The sequence below is a fragment of the Strix uralensis genome, chromosome 18 (assembly GCF_047716275.1).
Source record: "Strix uralensis isolate ZFMK-TIS-50842 chromosome 18, bStrUra1, whole genome shotgun sequence".
Lineage (NCBI taxonomy): Eukaryota > Metazoa > Chordata > Aves > Strigiformes > Strigidae > Strix > Strix uralensis.
The window spans coordinates 9,430,839-9,453,944 of NC_133989.1; the positions used below are offsets into that span (position 1 = coordinate 9,430,839).

Here is a 23,106-nt window from a genome sequence, read left to right on the forward strand (position 1 = left end):
GCAGTGCTGGGAATTCTGCTGTTAGCCAGCTGGCAGGTGCCAGGACATTGCTTCCGATTCACACACAAACGCAGTCAAAGTTAAAGCAGAACGAGCATGCATTTCCCAGTCAACATTTCTGGTCTGTACCTTCTGTGAAATAATTCCCAATTGATGCAAATCAAACCTAAGTTGTATAGTCAAGGAGTGGGTTGGCAGACAGTTAGGGTACAATCACTCCACATGAGCAGTTTCTGACCAGTCTGCTCCAAGCCAGCCCTCACCTCCTCATTTGGAGCTACCTGAACTTGAGGGCAACACAAGGAGGTAAACATCACACACCTGACAGCCAGAGGAGTTAAAGCTATAGCTTAGAGCCCTGCTGGACAGTTATACGTTCCCCACTTCACGAGAAAAACATGGGGGTTGTTCCTATGGCCTATAGGAGCATTCCCGTACAAGACTGCCCCTGCAGCATTCTGGCCAGCTCTAGCACAACTTGAGACAAACTATTTTTCATAACCTGCATGGGTCTACTGTTCAAAAGATTATAAACAAAGTTGCAACTAATCAGCACAAAATATTTAATGGAAGCCAAAAGCTGAAGTCTCTGTGTTTCTCAAGGTCTGCTGTGCTCCCTGCAGCCTTACACAGCCGACAAGAAGTGTTTTTAGGGAGGTGCTGAAATGAAACGTATGGCCCACGAGGAAGAAATGACAAGAGTGGACATGAAGATAGGATTTTATAAATTAAATGTCCTTTATTTGTAACTTGTCTTCAAAAGTCAATAACATGACAAAGTAATTGCTCGGAAGCTTCTAACTGCTCCTTAAACATTTTATCAGAATTGCATGGAAGTGCACTTAGAATAGTAGCAGAAATCTAGATTCTGGTCAATGGGTATCACCAAACTGCATTCTAGCCAGAACCCAGAAATCCCCATCCAACCACTAATATATTGTAATCTCTTTGCAGATCAAGCATTAAAAATAACCAACACCAAACACAGTACTTTTCCCACAGTACCATGAGATTAATATTTCCCTCCCCCCAAGACTGAGCTTCCAGTCACCAAGCAGATACTTAAGGATGAGTCTATAATAGCCCATACCAAGTTGGGCAAAACCTACTAAAACCAAGTTCAACGTAAATATGTTAGAGGTCTGGCTAGACACAATGCTTAATCAAGGTTTTAGCTGGGGTGCGTTTCATTGTTTCAAGGGTGAGGCTATGCTGCAGTCTGCAGAGTGTGATGATACTAAGTTCACTGGGCAAATAAATTAATTAGTACTCAATTCTGTGGTGGTGCAGGTCCACTGCTCCAATTAAGCATGCTTAAATTAGACTAGACATCTCAACACTAGTGTGATTTACAAGTTCGGGTCAGGTGTCTTAAATCATTATATCTCAGCATCTTGACCGTGCAGTTAATAAAAATGTTAAACTAAAAAGGAATCTCTATAGTAAAAGTGTAGACTTGAACACAGAGTATCCATTTACCATGTGCTGGAATTGCCATCTTGCTTTCCGGGTTATACTTTACTTTTTTCTTTGAAAGCTATACCTGCATACTATACATGTAATATTATATGGAAAACAATCTACGTACAGCTTCAGCTACTTCAGCAACATGAAGAACAGGAATTCAAAATACCTGTTAAAATCTGTAATGCAGAAAGGTAGTGCTATGAATTACTGGTAAGTTTTGCTACCAGCTTGCCTTGAGAGATGGAAAAACTAGGAATATATATGAGAACTTTAAATAGAAAGCAGAGGTATTGAAAAAAACCTTTTGAATTCCCCTATCATCATAATGCTTAAAATCACTAGAAAACCAGTTTCAAAACCACCAATTTAATCATAAAGCCAGCAAATACGATTAATATTTGCTAAGATAGTTAAAAAAATGATGCATTTTAACTAAGACCAACAGTAAAGTTTATTTTTTTATGGTCAAAGTATGGGAGAAAGTAATAATCATGCATAGAACTAAAATATTTTGAACTAGTTGTTTACACAGGTGCAAAGATTTGATAAGGAAGTTTGTAGTTTGAAGACTCATACTGAAGACGTTTTCCATATAGCTGAGAGGCTGCCTATAAGAATTTAAACACTGGGAAACATTATGAAATCACAGGCATCATAGGTCACTTTAAATGAGCGCTGGTCTGACAAGTACAGTTAGCACCTAGAGGTCTCACTAAAGGAAGAGAGAGCTACAAATACACCTCTCATACTATCATTTAAGATATGTAAATGAGATTGGGAAGAGATGTTTATTAACTAGTTCAGGCCATTCCATTTGGAATGTTTTTGGTTTTAGACAGTCAAATGAACACAATTGCAAAAGAAACCAAGAAATAGGCATTGGTAAAGGAAAGCAGATTTGTCTCCTCCATGTTGAACTACATGTAATTAAGCTTAGTATGAAACAAGTAAGAAAATTAGGCTGACAGGGTTGGATGGCATAGACTGTTAACAAGGGACTGAGTGGTACAGAAATATCAAACCAGAGTTTGAAACCAAGATAGGGATTAAAGTCTTCTGTATTTCTGGATGCCTGAGTTCATCTTGGGATGTACAGGGAGAAGTGCGAGGATGCTGGGCATTTCCCCCTCATGGAAGCTTGGTTTTACAGTTAAGTCTTCTAGTTGGTTCATTTATCCCGCAAAGAACGCATCAAAACCTGTGCCATCATATCATCTTCATCAGCATCATAATCCTATGAACAAAGGGTACAGAAATTCTTTTACTGCAACAGCTATGCTGGTTGATACAACCCCAAATAAGAACAGGCAAAAAGCTGTCTTTTCCTCTGACTTGGCAGTAACCCAATCTCTCTAATGATACCACCTGCATGGATGAGATTTCACAGTAGTGGCTATGTAAAAAATCTGGGGTTTTAGAGTCATCAGGCTGTATTCCAAGGGTGAGGAAACACATACCACAAAAGTATCATACGAAAAGCGGTGTCGTCTTTGAAGATGCTCCATGAAGTTAGCACTCCTGTAATTTGGATCTCCCCATGGCATTGAGGCACAAATTGGGCAAACCTTCAAGAAAAACCCAAAAAAGCCAATTAAGGCCCAAAGGTTAAGTGCTTTAACATTTACAATAGGAAGGGCAGGACAGACACAGCACAAAGACTGAAGTTCAAGGTTTGTGACAATCGCTATTCTATATGCAAAGTGATGTCAAATAGTTTGCTGGGACATTTAATACAAAAGCCTCGGATAAGCCTGAATAATTTTAATTCATGTCTTAGGTCTCTGAAATGGAATGGCTTACTCTTCTCCCTGTATTCTGAAAACCAGAATTCACTACAGCTGTTTGCTTTAGAAGATTTCAGCCTTTATTTCTCAGTAACAGAAAAGTTTTCTTGATCTCCTTTTAAAGATCACTTCTCTCCAAGAGAAAAAGAGAACCTTTTTTCTAAATAATTTGGAATTTAAAAAAACCTTCCAGAAAAAGGAAAGTTTCAAATTCAGTTCCACGTTTTGCAATTCCTCTTATATGAGAGGGGGTATCAGCAGGTAAAGATTACTAGAATGATATACTAGTTTTTGCAAGCATTTTCCCCAATAGTTTATAATATCTTCTTGCTGAAAATAGCAGAGGGGAAAGTTCAATGTCTGACTTTTTTGGAAATTACATTTTATTAATTTGATGTTTGGTACTGTGCCTAATTAACTTTGAATGTCTGCCATTTTTCAAATAGGAAAGGAGGATGTGACCTAGCTGCAACAGGAACAGAGACTAGTCACTTCCAGAGAATGTACTGAAAACCAACATCAAAATTATGTCAAAGTTAAATGCATGAACAGCATACCCACATTTGACTTTAACAGGAATAATTATAAATATGTACTTAACTTCAAGAGTAAGTCTCTAATTCATTGTTTCAAAGGGATTTAAGACTAGACTTCATTGCAATTCTTGCACCAAGACTTTTTATTACCACTTGTTTTGCATCCATGCTGTGCAATGTTTTGCAGTGTTCAACTAGTCCTTCTTGATCAAAGTTTTTCTCGCTGCAATATGGACAAGGAAACGTAAAGCGATTTGGGAAGTTCCTGGTTGGGGGGAGAAAAAGAGATTATTTATCATTGAAGAAAGTTAAAAGTAAAAACTTTGGATTCAATACTCAAAAGCTGTTTTATCAGCTCTTAAGAATACAAATTATTCAAAGCAGTAATCTTATTCTATGCAATGAAGACAAGCTAGTTTTAAACAATCAGTTTGTAAATTCCTAACAATAGCTCAAGGAACTCTTAATATCATCCTTACTTACACAGAGGATAGTTCTTCTACAAATGTTATAAATGCCATTTATCAACTTTTTTTTTTTTAAATGCACAGGGTACCCAGTATGCTACAATGCAGATGAGTGCACTGCAGTTAATTCTGACTTCCCTTCATTATAAGTTACTACAATCAAGAGACAGAAAGATAAAACCTTTATTTAAAAAATAGCTACTTTTACTGAGCACTCTGATCTTAAAGATCTGCTTTCTACTTAGTCCATGCACAAGAGAACAGCTTGCCTGTGCACAGTCAGTTGCAGGATTAAGGTTTAGCTTTTAACTATGTGAAAGGATTAAAACAATTGACACCCAAACTGACCAAAGACATAAAGTCTGCTTTTACTTCAAAATTTGTTTTGTGACAAAAAAGACAAATATTTCCAGCAAAGAGCTAGTTACCTGGTGTTGTGAAGTGGTTCCTTAGTTACAGCCTTCACGCCTTCCATTATATAATTCTGGTACTTTGAACAAGAAGCTGCATGGCTACGCATCTTTGAGAGATACATCTGTGCAGGCAGGAATTGCATAGCAAGGTTAATTTAAACTACTTGCAGCTACTTTTACACTTTTAAGCAGAAGCAGTAAACATGTAAAACAAAGCAGCTTTCTGCAGACAGTGTTAAAGCAGGAAAACCCAAACACTTCAGCTGGTGAGGCAGAAAGCTTTGAGATTACAGATTAGTTAACCTGTAACTCTGCTGCCTGTAATATTTCACAAATACAACACTGTTCAGGACAGTTAACTTTTCTTAACCTATTCTACAGTATTAGAAAAAAAAGCTTCATATAAAGCCAGTTTACCTGATCACTGAGAAGAAGAGAGAGTATGGAAAATAATTTGGCTTTTAGATCTTGGTGTAGCTTGATTGCTAATTGTTCAATCCCATTAATGAAAATTTAAATTTACAATAAGGAAATTCAAGGCACTACAGTTTTCTGTCAGCTGGAATGAAGATACTACAGAGAAATAAGTGAAATTAACTGAACTGTCACCTTCACCTCAGTGTGTCTAATTGTCCTTTTCTTGCTGTTTTGCCATCTGCTAAAACATCTTCTTATACATTCAATTAACGCTAAGAAGCCCAACTTTACAAAGAGGAAGGATGCTAACATACAGGACACTAACTAACAATAAGTCTATGGAATACATCACCCATATAAGACAACTTTGACTCATAACTAATTCAAACGAAGCAAAAAAAATTATGTTTAAGAGCCAAAGAGATCACTATCTAAACCCCACATCCACTGTTTCATTACAGCATTCCTCCCACAGAGACATGCTCACAGAAGCAACTTCAGAAGCAATATTTTACTGTCATTTTAAAATCAGTATCTTTCATTTGAAATTCACTTCCTGAAGAGGTAACAATAAAAAACTGTGGAAAGAATGTTAACATTTGGGTTCTGCCTATATAAAACATCTTTAGCACTTATCAGAACAAACATTTTGACCTGATTCTGCAGAAAACTGAAGAGGAAGCATTTTATTCCCCTCTAAGCAGTATGGCTGAGGAAGCACACCTCATACACTTAATCTGCAAATACTTTCATACTTTTTTATTGCAGCCATTACAAGTGGTTTCTGTCGTTTCAATTTGCTTTTCCAAGTCCAGAGCTCTGCTACCAGGCGACAGGGTGCTGCGGCAGACACCACAAAGTGGCTTTTTCGGCTTAAGACATTCCTGCAGGCACGGAGTACAAAAGCTAGGGTGGGAGAAAAACAGCAGGTGGTGAGAACAGCCCTCCTGGACAGGCAGCATGAATATCCAGAGCTCTTCCCTGTCTTTTGCCCTAAGTGTTAACAGAGTTTGAAGAAATTATATCTAATAAAACAACAGCCTGTTGATATTTGTGCACGGAGGAAGGAGTACGATTCCCGTTGGTCATGCTCAGCGTTATCAGCGTTTGGACAGTGCCCTGCTTCCTCAATTTATGGCATCTTTCAGGAGCAAAAGAAACCGAAAGTGAAAGAAGATTAGCTTTTTTCTCTGCTAGGTTATTTTCCCCCCTTTCATGGAAGCCCCAGGCCACCCATAATTCGCTGCTGAAGAGCAGAGCTGCCCACGGAGCCCCTTCGTCCTCAGGCTGCGCTGCCTGACCCCATCGCCCCCCAACCGGGCGCAGCCTGCGCCGCGCAGGCGGCGGCCTTGCCCACCGCGGCCCGCCCCGCTCCCGAGGGAGCGAAAGGGGAGGGCTACTAGCAATCGAGCCGTGGCTCCCTCCCAAGGCCTCGCAGCCCCCGGCCGAGGCGAGCGCCGGCGGGCCCAGAGCCAGCTCCCAGCTCCCCCTCCCGCCGAGGGCTGAGAGGGCCCCAACCGCCGCCGCCTCCGGCCCCCGCGCCGCGCCGCCAGCAGCCGCTCACACGTGTCCGCAGGGCACGCGCACCGGGCTCTCGTACACCTCCAGGCACACGGGGCAGGTGAAACGCGACAGCAGGTCGTGCCGCCGCTCCGGGGAACGGGAGGAGGAGGAGGAGCCGCCGCCACCGGCCACCGCCATCTTCCCGCCGCCGCGCCCCGCCCCGCCAGCCAACGGCGGCGCGGCCCGCGAGCAGGCGCAGCCCCGCCCCTACCGCCGAGACACGGCCCCGGGGGCGTGGGCAACAGCGGGGGGGCGTGGGCAACAGCGGGGGGGGCGTGGGCAACGGCGGGGGCGTGGGCAACAGCGGGGGGGGCGTGGGCAACGGCGGGGGGGGCGTGGGCAACAGCGGGGGGGGCGTGGGCAACAGCGGGGGGGGCGTGGACCACGGCGGGGGGGGCGTGGACCACGGCGGGGGGACGTGGGCAACCGCGGGGGGCGTGGCCCGGCGCTACCCCGCCCCCGGGGCGCCGGTCCCTGCCCGGCGGCGCCTCCGCGTGTCGGTGCCGGCGGGAGGGGCTGCTCTCGGCGGGGAGAACGGGCAGCGCGCCTGCACCGCGCCTGGGAAGCGAACGATTTCAACAGCAGCCCAGCGCCGCGGCGGAGAGGCCGCGGCCAGCGGCAGGAGGGTGGGTGTCCCACCGCGGGCTGACGGCCGCGCCCGCTCCGTGTTTCCCCGTTACACCGGCAGCGGCGCGCGGGTGTTCGCATGGGCGAGCAGCGGGGCGCGATGGCGCTGCCTCCATCCTTTACCGGTGAGGCTGTTCTGGCTCTCAGGGGAGGGGCAGCGCAGCTCTTCTCTGCGATTCCCAAACCGAGGCAACACACAAACCGTTTATAAAAGAACGATTTAACAATCGAGCGTTGTTACCGCGGGCGCGCAAACGCATCCCGCGGAAGTTAAATGGCCGCTTCATCTCCTGGTGGCGTCCCCTCTCTCCGCCTTAGCCCGGGGACAGGCCCGAGGGCCGGCTGTCCGTGCATCGTGCTCCCGCGCACTGCAGCAGGTGGCGGCGCCTTCCCGGCGCTGGGGCCGAGACCGGCCCCGGCCCCGGCCCCGCGTGTGCGCGGCTGCCCGCGGCCAGCACCGCGCAGGAACCGGCCAAACTTCCCACCGACCAAATTCACCGCCGCGCTCTCGGGCAGACCCGCCCGCAGCCCAGCGCAGGGCCGGGAGGGGCCGCAGGCGCTGCCCGCCCTGGCTGCTCTCCCCCCGGGCCGACCCTGGCCTGCGCCTCCTCCCCGCGGGCCCGACCGGCGCCCGCCCCCCCCGCAGCCCGGCGGGCCCGGAGGCGATGGCCCCGCCCTTCGCCCCCGCCCGCTGACGTCACGCGGCGGAAGTACTCCCCGGCAGGAGGCGGTGCCCCGCCCCTCCCCGCCATCCACTTCCGGGGCGCCGCTGTCAGCCGCCCCCTCCCGCTGGCCGCCGGCAGCCCCCGGGCCGGTGCCGGGAGGTCGAGCCGTGAGGGTGGGCGTGCCCCGCCGCCGGCCGCCGGCAGCCCTTCCAGGGGCCTGGCCTCTACGGGGACGGCGCGGGAGCCTGTGAGGGGCCGAGGGGTCCGCAGTCCGCATCCGGGTCACCGGGCGCTTCCGGCTGAGTGGCGGCGGGTCCCGGGCGGCAGGTGCGGCCCGGCGCGGAGCGGTGAGGGACGGGCCCAGCTCCGCAGAGCGGGGGGCTCTGCCCGCGCAGGCTGCGGGCCCTCGGCGCGGGGCTGGCTGCTGAGGGGGGGGGTGGCGGGTTTGACGTGGGCGGTGGGGTGGGTTGCAGCGGCCCGGCGGGCGCTGCGCCCCTTTACCAGCGAGAGGCGGGAGGAAACTCCCGGCGGGGCCGGCCCGGGGGCTCGGCGGTCAGCGAGTGCCGCTCACGCAGGGCAGGCGGGGGCGGTGTCCTGGGGCCGCGCCCGCGGCTCCTCACCGCCGCCAGCCCTGTCTCGCTCTCCCGGCTGGGCTGGGCGTCTCAGCAACAAGTGTCTCTGTGAGAATCAAGGAGCGAAACAGCTTCAAGCGAGTGTTAATTTATGTGTTGTTCCCTCTTTCTCCTGTGTTTTAGGGCCTGAAATTCCTCAGCGATGAGATGTGCTCTTGTGCTGTTAAATAGTCTTTGTATTCGGGATAATTTCCTTTTCAAATGTTCCGTGAAGGCCCTGGCGTTTCTAGTCTCCCTTAGTGTGGGTTAGAAGGTTGTACCTGTCCTGTGTTTCTCCCCTGCTGCTGTAAAGGTTTTTGTATGACTGTGCCCTGCCTAGCTGTCCAGGGCAGGCAGAGTGGTTGGTTCCCTTGGCTGAGGTTTTGACCCAGGAGATGGATAGAAACGTTTTCATGTCTTGCCAGCAGAAACTAGACTCTGATCAGAACTTATTATTCATGCATCTCCATGAAATCTTGAGGGTTTGGGTCAATAATTTGCAGCAAAATGGCCTTGTTACCTTATCTGTTCTATCAGCCAGTGTGCTTGTTAAAACTATATTTATCTGTGCCTGCTCACACTGAGGTTTCTATCGAGCCTTGTAACCATGGTTGTTAGCTGTTCAGAGCCTGCCTGGCACTGGGTGGGCTGCCTGGGACAGGGATGTTTTGCTTCTGGAAGCTCTGTGCAGAGGAGCAGCTCTGCAAAGGCTTGCTGGGGTCTTTGGTTCGTTGTGTTTTGCTTTTTGGCCATGCAAATTCTGATCTGTGTACAAAGTGCAAGTCAAAATCGGAGCTGGCAGTGACTTTGAGTGTCACAGTCTGCAGGACCTTGATGAAGGACTTTGCTTTCACTTGAGGACTTCAGTAATCGTGATGTCCTGTACTTGTAACCAAGTGCTTTTGTTTAGTAGTTATTAACATTGGAGGTGGAAGAACAGTAACACTTAATCCAGCTCCTTGTCAGCACAGAATTATTCTTTGTCCTGGGGGTGCATTACTGATGTGCCAGACAAAGATCTTTCTCTGAAATTCTCTTATGGAGCTTTTCTTGCTAAGGAACAGACATTCAGTTGTCTTTGTCCACAGACTTCATCTTGCACAACTTAAGGAGGAAAGATCTTGGGGAGAGAGAAGGGTTTACTCCTGTCCCTTATGCTCGGATGTTAATTTAGAACTCCACATTTCCTGTGATTCACAGCTTGTCTCTTGACATCAGTGCAATTTCTGAGTGTGTCTTTGAGCAGAAATTGAACTGCTAGTTAACTTTTCCCACACGGTGTTGTCATTAAGCACAGCCTTTCATCAAGTAATATTAACTGCTAGGCTATTGATGTTTTTGTTTGTTTGTTTTCCTGGCCTCTTGGGTGTTGGTTTGTGGTTTCCCCACCATGTATTTTGTGTTATGGCTCCTTTCATTCAGTTAATTTTGCTCTTAACAGTGATTTTCATTTTAACAGGAGTGTGTGGGGGCATTGATCAGTATTCTAGCAGCTGCAATTAATATTGGGTGGAAAGCCTTTTCTAAAGTGCTGTTTCAGACTGACTACAACTGAAACAGTGCATTGATTTCGCCTGCCTCCCCTCCCTTTGGTTCACAGTTGGGAAGTCCGTAAGGGTTGGATTGTGTTTTTATTTAAAAAATGAAGCCTGTGGTCTGCTTTTTGATTGCAAGTTCCTCAGGCAGTCGGGATAGAGTCTGTTGGCCTGTTAATTACCTTGGATTTGGTAAAGTAGCATTAGGAAGCTTCTTTTGTCACTAGCTTTTTCTGTGCAGTATGTGAGCTCAGTGAGGTGAAAATGCAGATCAGTATACACATAAAAGCAGCTATCCCTGGAAATAAAAGTGTACATGATGTAAAACCAGAAATGATTTTGCCCTGTTCTAATAAAGCAGCTAAAAATGGCAGGTGTAGCTTTTTTGCTGAAAAGATTACAATCTTCTTGGCAGCTGCCAGCATTCAGCTGAAACTTTGGCTGTAGTTTGCAGCAATCAGGGGAGCGTGTTCTCTGTAGGATGGCTGCAGAGCTCTCCCAGCACAGGGATGGCCTGGGTGTGCCATCAGGTGGAATGTGAGTGGCAGTCAAAAGCCTAGAAAATGTTAGAAATAGAAAGGCAAAGTTAATTAATCTGCTCAGTCTAGGGACAGTCCTGTGCCACTAGAGGGGAGAAAAAAAGAAAAAGATGCTTTCCCAGGTTGAGCAAAATTAAACCTCTTCTCGGGATTTTTTAATCTTTGTATCACTGTAGAAAAGGGGAAAAAAAAAAACCAGTGACTGATCAAAGTAATGTTTAAGTTTTTTTGAACTGAGAGGACAAAATAAGATGCAGAGAAGAGACCCTAAAAACTCATACTTCTCCTTTTTTTGCTGTGATTTACTTTTGCCTTGGTGTTCCCTAAGCCAAGGAACCCTCAGTCTGGGGTTGAGCCTAACCAGCTTTATTGTATCAGATTCTCAGTGCCTTGATGTAGGTTTGTTGTGCTGTTTTAGGCGGACAACTGGAAGAGGAGTAGAGAATGACAGTGAAAAGCAGGACAGCAGCATTTCTGTAGACTCTTGCGCTTTTTCAGAAACCTAAAGAGGCTGTTCTGGGAGCTGCTGCTTTGTGAACCATTTTATAGAATCCTCTGAAGCAGATAGATGCTGTGGACATCTGGGATTTATGCAACTGTGATGACTTGTCTTTGTTTTGAATTTTTATTCCAGAAGAGTTGTCATTACTGAAGATTTTTAATGCCAGATAATCAACCTACTGCTGAATGACCATGAAAGAGACGAGGTAGCTGCCCAAGTGTGAGATAAAAACTGATTTCAATGGATACAAAATATAAAGACGATTTATTTAGGAAGTATGTACAGTTCCATGAATGCAAACTGAATGCCTCTGACAACAAGCAGCGTCCTATTAATGATGAGTATTTGCGAGTGGCAGCGGCAGCCCTACTTTGCCTTCCCAAAATTGATCCCTTTTATAGATTCCGGCTGATAAAATTTTACGACATGGCTGAAAACTCACTGAGATCTGTGAAATCCTCAAGTTTACATTCTCTCCATAACGCATTCGGCATGCTTGAGACAGTTGGAATTAATCTCTTTCTTTACCCCTGGAAAAAGGAGTTCAAAAATATTAAGGTAAGACATTTTGTGTGGCCATAGTGAGAACATGATTTGGTTTTCTTTCTTTTAACACATTTCATGCGTTTCCTTTACAGACTTACTTTTTTCAACTATTAGCACAATGTATGTATTTATCTCTATACAATTGGTAAACAGAAGTCATAGGAAAGTTCCTATGTAAAATAAGTGAAGTTTGTGCTAGTGAGAGTATCCCAAGAGCAGAAGTACAAGTCCTGTCTGCATTTATAATATTATAAAGTAGGAGGAAGAGCTTATTTAAGGTTTTTGTTCAGCCTACCCTGCTACAGTGTCTTAATTTCTACTTGGAGATGCTTTCACTAGGGTGAGCAGTCAAATTGTGTTTAAGCTCACTCAAAGTTTGATTTTTTTTTTTTTTTTTTTTTTGTCTTGCAACAGCTATTAATGGAGCACAAGTACTAACCAATGCATGCTTTTGAGTGAATGCTTTGCTGAGGTTCCTACAAGTTTTATGATAATGATAAAGGAATTTCTCTGGAAGAATTGTTACCAGAATATGTTTTATCTGCTTGTCAGTTCTCAATTCATGAAGTTTTGATTCTAATGTACGTCCAAATTATGTACCTATGCCAAGATCTCAGAGGGAAAAGTAGGAACTTGTATATTGCTCGTCTTGGGTGCTGGAAGTCAGATAGTGAGTTCTCTGCTGTTGATTTTTCTATTTTGTCTTTTACCTGTTCTTATATGCTTATTCAAAACTGCTGCAGCATTTCAGTCATGAATGCTGCAAGTGACTTACAAGAACAATTTTGAGACTTGAAAGCTGGACAAAACCGCTGCTGGTATAGGTGTCTAATTTGCAGGTTGTGTGCACTAGTGATGGGTGTTTTTGTTTGTTTTTCTTAAAAAGACACTATTTCACTATTTAGTGGAGAATGTGAACATTATTAGAACATTTGAGAGTTCTCCGTTTCCCTAAGGGGAAACTACCTTTCTTCAAGAACTTTCCATAAATATTCATCATCATTATGCTTCAGTTCTGGCCTTTGAAATGTTGGCTGGTCCATTGAGGATATCTCTTGATGCACCGCCAATACTGACTTTGGTTGTGCACTGTGGATCCAGTACCTGTTCTATACAAAGATGTGATGGGCAGGCTACTCTTGCCTGCAATCCAAACCATTTTGAACTGGGTTAAGAACATACCTCGGGTACGCCAGGTGCTAGAGGATATTTCAACTTGCACAGACTCATATCTTTGGTTTTAGGTCTTTTTAGTGAAGTTCTTGACCTAATATAAAATTAAATAAAACGGACATTTGAAACTGCATAGTAATAGTACACAAAAAAGCATGCACCTCAAGTATATTTAAAGCTGAATTGAAGAGGACTTTGTTATTCCCACAGTAATTCTGAGTTCCTGTTGTTTCTAGCTAGCTCCTGTCCAGGGGCAATACGTGAAATCTCTGCCTTTTTACCTTTCACAGTAGACTTGCTTGTAAATGCAAACATGTCCGGTATGCATAAAAGTTAATGTCACTGTATAGCATAGTGATTTAAATCAACAAGGAGGACATTATGCTAATCAGGATTCAATTTGAATGAAAACTCTCCTACTTTGAATTTGCCTCATGTGGAATTTCCATCTGCTGAACAGGAGGGATGCAGAAATGGAGTTCATCTTGCCATGGGAGTTGCATGTGTTCACTGTCGTTATTATTCTATTTAATTATATAGTATCTGTCACTGAATTATCTGAACATCTAGTCCACCACTGAATTTATAACCTAGTTTTCCTTTTATTTCCCCCCCACCCCCCTTAGACCTACACTGGACCCTTTGTTTATTATGTAAAGTCTGCTCTAACTGAAGATGATGTAAGGCAGATTTTGAACTACATGGGCTATGTCCAAGAACTGGGAACAATGTATAAGCTCAAAGAGCAGGTTGATGCCATTCAAGTGAAAATGGTTTCATTTGAGCTCTTTTTGGCCAAAGTGGAATGTGAGCAGCTTCTTGAAATTCACTTGCAAGTGAAGGATAAAGGTTATTCAGAGATTGATGTCATAAATGAACGAAAAAATAGCAATGAAGATGTTAGAGGCTGCTCAGAAGCCATGAAACGGCGTGTAGAGTGCAAAGAAAACTTAAACACTTCCATGGCACGAATGGTACTCCAGAAATCAGCGAGTGAACGGGCCTCTAAAGATTATTTCAAGCCAAAGGTGAGCAAGCCTTCTAAATCAGTGGACACATACGATAATTATTGGGAAAGTAAGAAACCACCTCTGATGAGCTCACTGAGTCTCAGGAAAGAACCCATCTTAGTTGATGCAGAAGATGACATTAAAGATGAAATTATCCGTCCATCACCCTCTCTTCTGACAATGTCAAGCTCCCCACACGGGTGTTCAGATGAATTCTTGCCAAGTTCATCTCATCACAATGGCATGCTAAGAACAAATGTCCCTTACAGCTCCTATTTTTCTGCTCAAGAGGACTTAGATTTATATACTGATCCAGATTCTAGAAGTATGTTGAATTTTAAAAGACAAGAAGCTATTAAGCCTGATGTATGGGTGTTAAAAAATGATGCCAACCCTGTTTACCACAAACGCACCCACCTATCCAAAGAGACAGCTTCCCTCAAGTGCCAAAACTGTGGTGTACCTTGTGGCACTTCTGTTTGCCAAAAGTGTGACAATCTGTTCAACTCTAGGCAGGAATATCCAGCAGTGAAACAGAGCACCTATTCAATCAAACCACTTCCAAGTGAAGGCTTGTCTCCTGCATCTGCTTTGAGGGAGAAATCTCAGTACACGTCACAGACTCAAAGTCAAGAGAGAGCTGCTCAATTCAGTTCAAAATCCAAACCTTCAGGCACCTCGCGCTGTGGCTTTTGTAACCGATCTGGAGCTGCAAACACTTGCACGTTTTGCTCAAAAGTCTCATGTGACACTTGCCTCAATGCTTACTATTATGATCCCTGCTGTAGAAAAAGCGAGCTTCACAGATTCATGCCTAACAATCAGTTAAACTATAAATCATCCCAGCTGTCCCATGTAGTTTATAGATAGACTTGATTAGTCTGTTTTGGAGGGGAAGGAAAGGGGGAGGGGAAAGGGCTATCCTAACTAATGTTCTGACTCCACTGATAAGAAAATACACTGACCTCTTACCAAAATGACATGTCCAAATATTTGGAACCGTGGTTCAGTGATCAGGTGCCAGTTCTTGATTTTTGTGGCTTCACAGATGCTGCAGATACATTAGATTTCATGCTGCTATAATTTAGGTAACTCCTAAATGATCATTACTTTTCAATTTAAATGGGGGAGAAGAGCACATTTTTCTTTAAAACTTGGCAGTTGTTGTATTTTAGAAAAGTGACATCACACCTTTCTATTACATTGCAGTCATCTCCTTGCCCAAATAAAACCATGCAAGGCTTGAAAATAAAGTCTAAAAATTAAGATTCTTATTTTTTATGAGTGGTGAATCTACTGCCGTTTTTTGATAAAGTATGACTTCAAAATGTGCAAGAAATATGTGAATGGCTTGTTTTGCCAACAAGGACTATTTTTTGAAGTGTGTCTGCATTTCTTGATCTCCAAAATGCAAACACCACAGCATCTCTTCCTTTTGTCTTTATGTTTCTTCCTTCTCCCCTTATCTTCCGGTTGTTTATCTCAAGCTTATATAATCTGAATCTGGACAATACGTGCTTTATTTTCTGGTGTTGCCAATATCATCCTACTGGTTTTTACTGTATGGTATTTTAAAAAGGTGAACCTGTATTCATGTCACTTAAATTACGCCTAGAGTGTTGTCCTTCCAGATGAGTACTGATTTTCTTTACTTTCTGTTGCACATGTATTAAGTACTGTTCTTTGTACTGTAAATAGGTAATTTGGAAACAGTTTATTTTTAATAAATATTTAATATGTTGAGTTCTTAAAAGTGGTAGAATCATTATAACTATGAAGTCTCTCTGGGTTATTTGTTCAGGTGACTTTGTTTTTCCTTGTACTGTATTTCATAGCTTCGTATAGTCACTGTGGCAGACATGTTTTTGGCTCTGATCAATTTTTGGTTTTTAATCTGACAATTTTTTTCCCTCTGATAAGGCTACCACTAGCTTAAGTGGAGTCTTGTCTAAGAATTGCAGGATTTTGGTTCTCGGTGCACGCTTTTCCTTTGTGGTTATGGAAATTGTAAGTATAAATGTTATGCTTGCTTCCAAATTCACTGCAAAGTCTGTAGTGTAGTCCAGCAAGTAAAGCACTGGCCTGGTTAAAAATCAGAGCTCATTTGTGACTCCTGTTAAAGTAAACCCATCACTTATGGATGTGAATCAGATAATAATATTTATCTGTATTACTGTAGCACATAGGAACCCTAGCCGAGGACCAGGACTCCGTTGTGCTAGGCTCTGTACAGTTTCACCCCCAAACAACACCTGATTATGAATAGACTTTAGTTTTTTATTAAAAGGAAACCCACAAGAATCCTTCTAACTTCCTTATTCCAACTAGCTAGTTAGAACAAAGTATCAGGCAACCTAATCTGATGTGCAGAATTAAATGTGTTTAAAATATCTGTAAAGAACTCTAGCTGAGATGTAAACTATGTAGTCCACTTTGCACTAAAATTATTCACTTAGGGTTTTTTTTTAAACACTGTTAGAGTCTAGGCTTCTAAACTTAAATGTCCATTGATCCCTGTGTGACAGAAATATGCATGAATGATTGTTTGTCTTACATTTTTTGGGTGGGGGGAGGGCTTGAGGTAGGTAGAGGGGGAAACTATATAGGCTAACGTTGTAAAATAGCTAAAATAATTTTAGCCATAAATGGGTGTCAGAAGTATTATGGAAATAAGATGAAACCCGAGTCTTACAGAGGGCTGAGAACAATAAGTTACTGTACAGTTTGCACTAAGAAACAAAGCAAATGGTGTGTTTAGCAATCAGGGAAATTTCTGAATCAAGTGACTGCAACTGAACATAATGTTATAGGCATAATGCCTTGCTGACCCTGAAGGTTGGGGTGACTATTGTTTAGGTGAATGATTTTAAGGTTTTCAAAATCTTGTATGGTTTTTTTATAAATATATATATATATAAATATGACACAAATGTAGATACATTATGTATATAGTGAAGAATTTAAAAACGATTTTGCTATTAAAATACAGTCTAAGGGTGGTTTTCATTTCGGTGGTTATTTTGTTTTTGTTCATCTTCTGAAGTGTCATGCCTGTTTGGCTGCTCTACAGTGTATCTTCTAGTTCACTAGTTCAATTTCCATATGGCTACTCACACTACAGTGAATAACTAAAACTGTGATGCCACGTAATTTTTACGGTGAACATAGCAGGGACTATACTTGCTTTGAAAAAGAAAAGTCCTGTGTATATATGTCATGGAATACTGTAGTACAAAACTGTGTTGAATTGAAGTGATACCATGCTCTATTTTTGTGTATCTTACTGTATGAGGTTGCTGTGATTGATACAGTAAAATATATGCTAATTTAAAATGCAGGTGTTTTGCATCTGATTTGTTTAAATTTATGTTTTGAAGGAATTTAAAAATAAAGAGGCCTTTAAGAAAAGGCTTAAACTCTTTTCTTAAAGTTGAGTGCATGTAGCTGTCTGTTTCACAACTGCGTTTTGCATGCAGAAATGAGTTGGTGCACAAAGGTAATCTTGGGGGCAAAATGGGCAAGAGTGTATGTATCCGATCCCCGGCTTTATGAAATTGAATGTGCTGCCTGCAGAATGCAGAGCTTTTTTAAAAACGTTTATTTTCAAGTCTTAGCAGCATGACTCAGTTTGTTCCATAAGAGCATGTAAGCCAATATGTCAGCAGTCTGCAGCAGACAGACTAACGTGGGGTAGAGAGCAGGTTTCATGTGCGATGTGAAGCTAACCTACGTTGATTTCCAGCCTTGACTCTCGATGTCATACGCACTTTCTCTAACTAGCTTCCTGATGTAAGCTGCATCTCACAGAAGATGTGTGATACTACTGATGTACTTTTTGGCACTTGAGTTAGGCCTTCTGGCTCCTTTTTCATCCTGCTAGGTCTGGAGCAGGATAATTTCTCAAGTTCCAAACTAGATTATTTTTTTCGTTTGTTCTTTGTGTTAAAGCATGTCAGGTGAATGCTTAAATGCCTGAAGTGCCATTTCTACAAGTCCTCTAATCTTACGATCTGTTGAGCTTTCGGGAAGTATCAGGGGTGATTATAAAAATCAGGCTCAAGGTAACTAAAATATTCTTGCAGGAAATCTTATTTTACACCACTGTGCTTCTTGTACGGATGTATTTATGGTGCATATAAAGCAAGACTTTATGCAGTTTTACTGTCTGACATTTCTGATTACAGGCCTATATGTGTCTGCTGTGTCTTTTGCTCTCAACAGAAGTTTAAAGGTTCAGTATGCTGTCAAGTAGTTTAAGTCTGATGGTTTAAACTGACAGCTCTTTAAATTTATTTTTTCTGGAAGATGACTGTGGATTAGAAGCATTTAATACATGTTGCTAATTATGCTGTAGAATCTTTTGAGGGGAAAAGATTCACCTTTCCAGTATTTGTTTAGAAACAGGAGCTAATCTGAGCGTGGTGATAAATGATATGTTGCCAGAGTGACTGAGAGAAAAGCAGGAGGTGACTGCAAGTTAAGGTAACATGTTAATGTACCTGTTTTGGCTCTAATTTAGTTACTTCTCTGAAATTGTGGGAGTTTATTAGGCCTTTTAGCATGGCCATTACTGTGGTATCTAAGCATCAACTAAGTTGGGCTACAAATGTTCCTGACTGTTATTTGTGAAGGATATTCCATGCTTCCTTCTGAAAAATCATGGGATGTGGTCATGTTTGTCTAAAGATTTTAAGTATGTAAATGTCTTAAAGCCCTTGTATAAAATTAAGTCAAATTGGACATTGCAGTTACTTTTACTTTTTTTCTACGGTTGATGATATTTCACTAGAAAGTATTTTCTATAACTTGTCTTGCCAGTCTGAAAATGTAGGGGCAGGGAATCAGTAATTAAGTAGCTTTCTGGTTTTGTACTCCTACACCCCTGCTGTGAAAAACAAACTCTGAGGGCAACCTTTTGCATTGAGCCACCATATGGAAATGAACAGACTAGTGCATCAGATCTTCTTATGCAGTGCCTAGGGGAAGGCAAAAGGTTAAAGTATGTGATATGGCAGCAGCTCTTAACGCTAAAATACTGCAGACGTGCCACATAATTGAAGCTCTTCTATCTGAGGAGAGGTGTAGGAGAGCCAGAGAGCAGCTGCTTTGTTTGACAGGCTTGCTGTACAGATTTCAATGTGCTAATGTGTGGAAAGCAAGGCTGTTCCTTACAGCATTGAAAGTTCTCTGCATTGAAAATATCTTAGCATATTTTATACTGTGTAGTGGGTCCTTGGTTCAGACTGGAATCTGGAGCCCCGTGACAAGGTAACCCGTGTGGCACTAGAGGTGGGCAGTGTGCTGGTGGGCAGCTACCTGCAGCCAGACTCTGTGCCAAAGTCAGAAGAGGCAGTTGTAATACCTGGCTGTCTGTGTAGAGCTGTGGGGATGATTGACCTGTAACCAGGAATTCAGGGTACATAGCAGTGCCAAAAGTGGAGCAATCCTTAATTCCTTTTTTTTCCCATCCTGTACTACTTTTGCTGCTTTTACAGTGTAAGACGGGGTATGGGAGCTCTGGCATTGCTACGAGTTGTTGCTTTTTTGGGACCAGCTACTTTGCTGCCCTGACCTCTGCAAAAAGGATCTCATCTCCTTAGGAGTCCCTGCAGGAAGGGGAGACACTGCCTTGCTCAGGGACAGTGGGGTGCTGCCAGATGGTTTCTGCCATTTTGGAAGGCAGAGGTGCTCCAAGCTTTTTCAAGTGCAGGCAAAATGCTTCCCCTGTGTGGGCCATGCTGCCACAGATGCCTTCTCAGAGAGCTGGGTTTGCAGTTTCCTTCCCCTGAGGAGCAGCAGGGTCAGAGGCTATGGTTGCTGTTGGTCCACCGCTACAATGAGCTGCCCCTACTCCCGATCCTCTCTGGCAGCAGTGGGTCTGGCTTTCCACTGTGATAAGAGAGGCAAAGGGGCTATGGAAATCTTCCTGAGACCCAGCAGCTTCCTATGTTGCCTGTGCTTAAAGCCAAGCATGGACTTCCACTGAACTTGGAAAGGCTTTGTGCAGAAAAGAGGTGGGCAGGTGGAAATGTTCCAGATAAAAATGAAACAACCTGCTCTGATTTTTTTTTTTTTTTCCTTAGCATCAAGAAGAAATTTCTCTTCCAGCATTCAGAATCTGGGAGGCACTGAAGTCATATTGCAGGGAACTTCAGATGAGGTTACAGATTGTTTTAATTACTGGTATTTCTTGATGGGATCCTTTCAGTGCTGCAGATCCTGAGTGTAAGTGGTGGTGGTCCTGGTACGTCTGTTCAGGCTGGGCTCTGTCATAGCAGATCCTGCTTTGAGATGAGGATGTGAAATACCTTCTGACTTGAGTAATACCACTCTTACACTGGGCTTTTAGTTAGTTCTGCATCATGCAGTTCACTGTGTTGAAGACTGTGTCAAAGCTCCAAGTAGCTTTAGGTAGTGCAGGATCAGACCTGCAGTGTGTGGCTGACAACTTGCATGTGGCAGCTGCTTCTGCTGTTGTGGGTGTGGGGCTGTCATGCTTCCTGCTTTAGAAATCATTCTCATGATAGTCATACTGTTCTGAGATTTTTTTCATCATCAACCTGCTTTAAAAAAAGAAAAAGAAAAATCAACCCACAACTGCTCATCATCTCCTTAGTGAAAAATGTTGCTTTCCTCCAGAGTAAGTGAAATCTCTTTTGTAGCCTTGTGTGCAACATGCTCTAGTTTAACTGCCTTACCTGAAATTTTCACAGACCAACTTTCTAAAGCATGGCAAGTACTGGTGAACTGTCTTCACCAGAGTTAGGGGGGTCTGCATGTCTCTCCATCATTGCACATGTGTGAACTCTGCTCTGCACTTTACCTTCCAGTTAGGCAAGACTGAGCTCCTGTAGTGACCCAGTTGTGGATCCTTGCCAGTGGCATATGTAAACCCCAAACCCTAATAAATGAACTGTTAATCAAAATAGATGCTACCAACCAGCAAGTCTAAAAAGGAGCAGCCTGTTTACATGTCTTAGTGTGTTTATGTGAACTAGTATATTCATGGTGAACCTTCCCACAAGGCAGCTCTGTGATGGAGAGGAGAGGCCTCTTCCTCTCCTGTGTGGTCTGTGTGTGTGTCCCTCGCACCACTGACAGTGGTGGGTGTGCATGTGGTCCCACAGCAAGGCCACAGAGGCTGGTAGAAGCTCACTGGATAATAACAAGAGTCTGTATGGTCCCTTAAATGGTACAGAGGAACCCTGTTAGATACCCACATTAGCACAGGGTCGGAGGATGTCCTGAAGAGCTGAGTCCTGGCATGAAGATTCCCTCCGCGTTCGTAGGTGGAGCATGGCTGGGTGTCAGTACTGAATGCAACCCCTGGAAATAGCTGCATAACTCTTCCTTGGCAGTTTCTGACACTAGAAGCCAGCAGACACCTGACAGCGCTTTGCTGGCTTGGCTGGGACGTGTAGGTGGGGTTGTCTAGCTCTGAAGTGATGGGGTTTTTGTTTGGATAGGTTTTTGGGACACATTCTCCACTACAGCCAAGCATGCGGTGGAGCCAGTAATTACTCACGTAGAGAGGGTTGTGTTACGACCCCAAAGGTATGGTGGAGGGGATCGGCAGGGTGCCACTGACAGCTCTCTCCGTGCCTGGCAGCACCAGTGCTTGGGTGTGCCCAAGGAGGAGGGTGGTTGTATGGGTTTACTGGCCGTGGCTAGCACAGGCTGACTCAGTGGCAGAAGCAGAAGGGGACAAGGATGCCATCTGCCACATCACCTGTTCAAAACGTGTTTCCTCAGGCTGCGTTGCTGGGGTTAGCAATAAGCCTTTCTGTCTGGAGGGGTCAGCTCAGCACTGCTGTGTTCCTCCAGGAACTCACTTTCCCTTGGAAAGAGCTGGTGGTGGTGTCTCGTTTATTGGTCCTGGGATGTGGACTGAGGGGAGACTGCCATTTCCATCTCTTTTTGCTTTATGCTTGGTTCCTGGCCCTAAAAATACAAACCTGTTCTAGCATCTTTTCGCACAGTATTAAATGCGAAGATGTATTCTTATAGCTGTAACAAGCCTGTTTTATAAGCTGGCTTTGGGCCACCTCGGCAGAAATCAGTAGGCTGTATGCATATGCTCTGCATCTCCTTTTTAGGGGAGAGTGGGGAGAGGGGCTTTATTCCCCATGCTCTGCATCTCGCTCTGGGAGAAGTAAAGCCCCTCTTACAGCAGCTACTGTTACATCTATTTCTATGATTAAATTCTCTTATTCTTCAGACCTTAATGACAGAAGTTTCTCTGAGAGGCATTCCTAATGCCGGGAAGGGGAATGAGCATGCGTGTGCATTTTCTACTCTGCTGTGAAGTCATGTGAAATAGCTATAGATGGCACTCTGGTATTGGTTACTGCTTGTGCCTAGCTGTTTTCGTGCTGGGAGGACAGAGCACAATGAGACTCTGTCTTGGGAGAGAGTAAGATCAATTTGGCAAGCTTCTGAGAGAAGATTTATCTATAGCTTCCGCAGCAAACGTGCGGTGCGAGCAAGGGTATAGTTATGGATAGGAAGGGTAGAAATTAAATTTAAGGGATAAGATGAAGCCTAGTGGCAGAACAGCATCATATTATAGGAGTACTGTTTCCTGCCATACAGATTTTTATAGACTGCTTCCATGTAGGTGATCTGGCATTTTGGGTCTTGTGTTGATAAGGATTTAAGGAAACTTTGTACCTGGTTTAAGGGGATGTTTTCTTCAGTGTCTGACCAAGCTTTCCATGCCCTAAGAAACTGGTGCCATGCAGTACCAAAGGGATGGACTGCAGTGCCTGTGATGCTCAGGGGGTTTGACTGTCCTGGTGCTGCTCCAGGACAGAAGTGGGGAGACGTTAGGTGAGCAGAGGATGCTGTTAGGCTCCATCTCCTGCTCCTAGGTCTCCAGTGGAGAATTTCAGCCTGAGAGCACAAAACATCTTTGTGTAAATCAGTAACAGAAATAAGATTTAGAATGGGTGAGTACTTGAGGGTAGAAGGGGGTGTTTGCTCTGTGTGTGGCCCTTGTCCTGCTGCAGAGGGTTTTTACATCTTCCGAGTTTGTTCAAACTTGAAAGGTGCTTTATGTGCACAGTCAGTCTCAGGGATCCCTTTCTTCCCCTTTCTTACTCCTGCATTTCAATATTCAGGTAGAGAAGCACTGATTCATTTGAAATGCACTTTACTCCACAGATCACTGCCAGGCTTTGTGAAGAGTCTGCCATGTCTAGGTTTTCAAAACTGCCTTTCGCTTGGACTATTTCAGTGACTTCTGCCTGTTT

The 23,106-nt window shown here is 44.0% G+C and overlaps 3 protein-coding genes across 4 annotated transcripts in view; 2 read left to right on the forward strand and 1 right to left on the reverse strand.

Moving 5' to 3' along the window:
* Positions 1-714: 714 nt before the first annotated feature.
* Positions 715-6,844, reverse strand: RNF114 (ring finger protein 114). Its single transcript, XM_074888234.1, has 6 exons — positions 6,649-6,844; positions 5,840-5,990; positions 4,683-4,789; positions 3,938-4,052; positions 2,925-3,032; positions 715-2,701 (listed from the first exon to the last, which is right to left on the reverse strand). Exons 1-6 carry the CDS (start codon positions 6,783-6,785, stop codon positions 2,636-2,638), a joined length of 684 nt encoding a protein of 227 aa, XP_074744335.1. The 5' UTR covers positions 6,786-6,844; the 3' UTR covers positions 715-2,635.
* A 1,203-nt stretch (positions 6,845-8,047) lies between these two features.
* Positions 8,048-17,192, forward strand: SPATA2 (spermatogenesis associated 2). Of its 2 annotated transcripts, none has more exons than XM_074887883.1 (3): positions 8,048-8,286; positions 11,259-11,684; positions 13,472-17,192. In XM_074887883.1, exons 2-3 carry the CDS (start codon positions 11,367-11,369, stop codon positions 14,723-14,725), a joined length of 1,572 nt encoding a protein of 523 aa, XP_074743984.1. In that variant the 5' UTR covers positions 8,048-8,286; positions 11,259-11,366; the 3' UTR covers positions 14,726-17,192. The 2 variants fall into 2 exon arrangements, with proteins under 2 accessions (XP_074743984.1, XP_074743983.1); XM_074887882.1 differs by having other exon boundaries at positions 8,048-8,266.
* LOC141951518 (opsin-5-like) overlaps positions 11,604-23,106 on the forward strand; it is a 43,034-nt gene continuing 31,531 nt past the window's right edge. The window contains exon 1 of the mRNA XM_074887887.1: positions 11,604-11,684. The gene's annotated coding sequence lies outside the window, so the exon portion shown is untranslated. The remainder of the gene's footprint in view (positions 11,685-23,106) is intronic.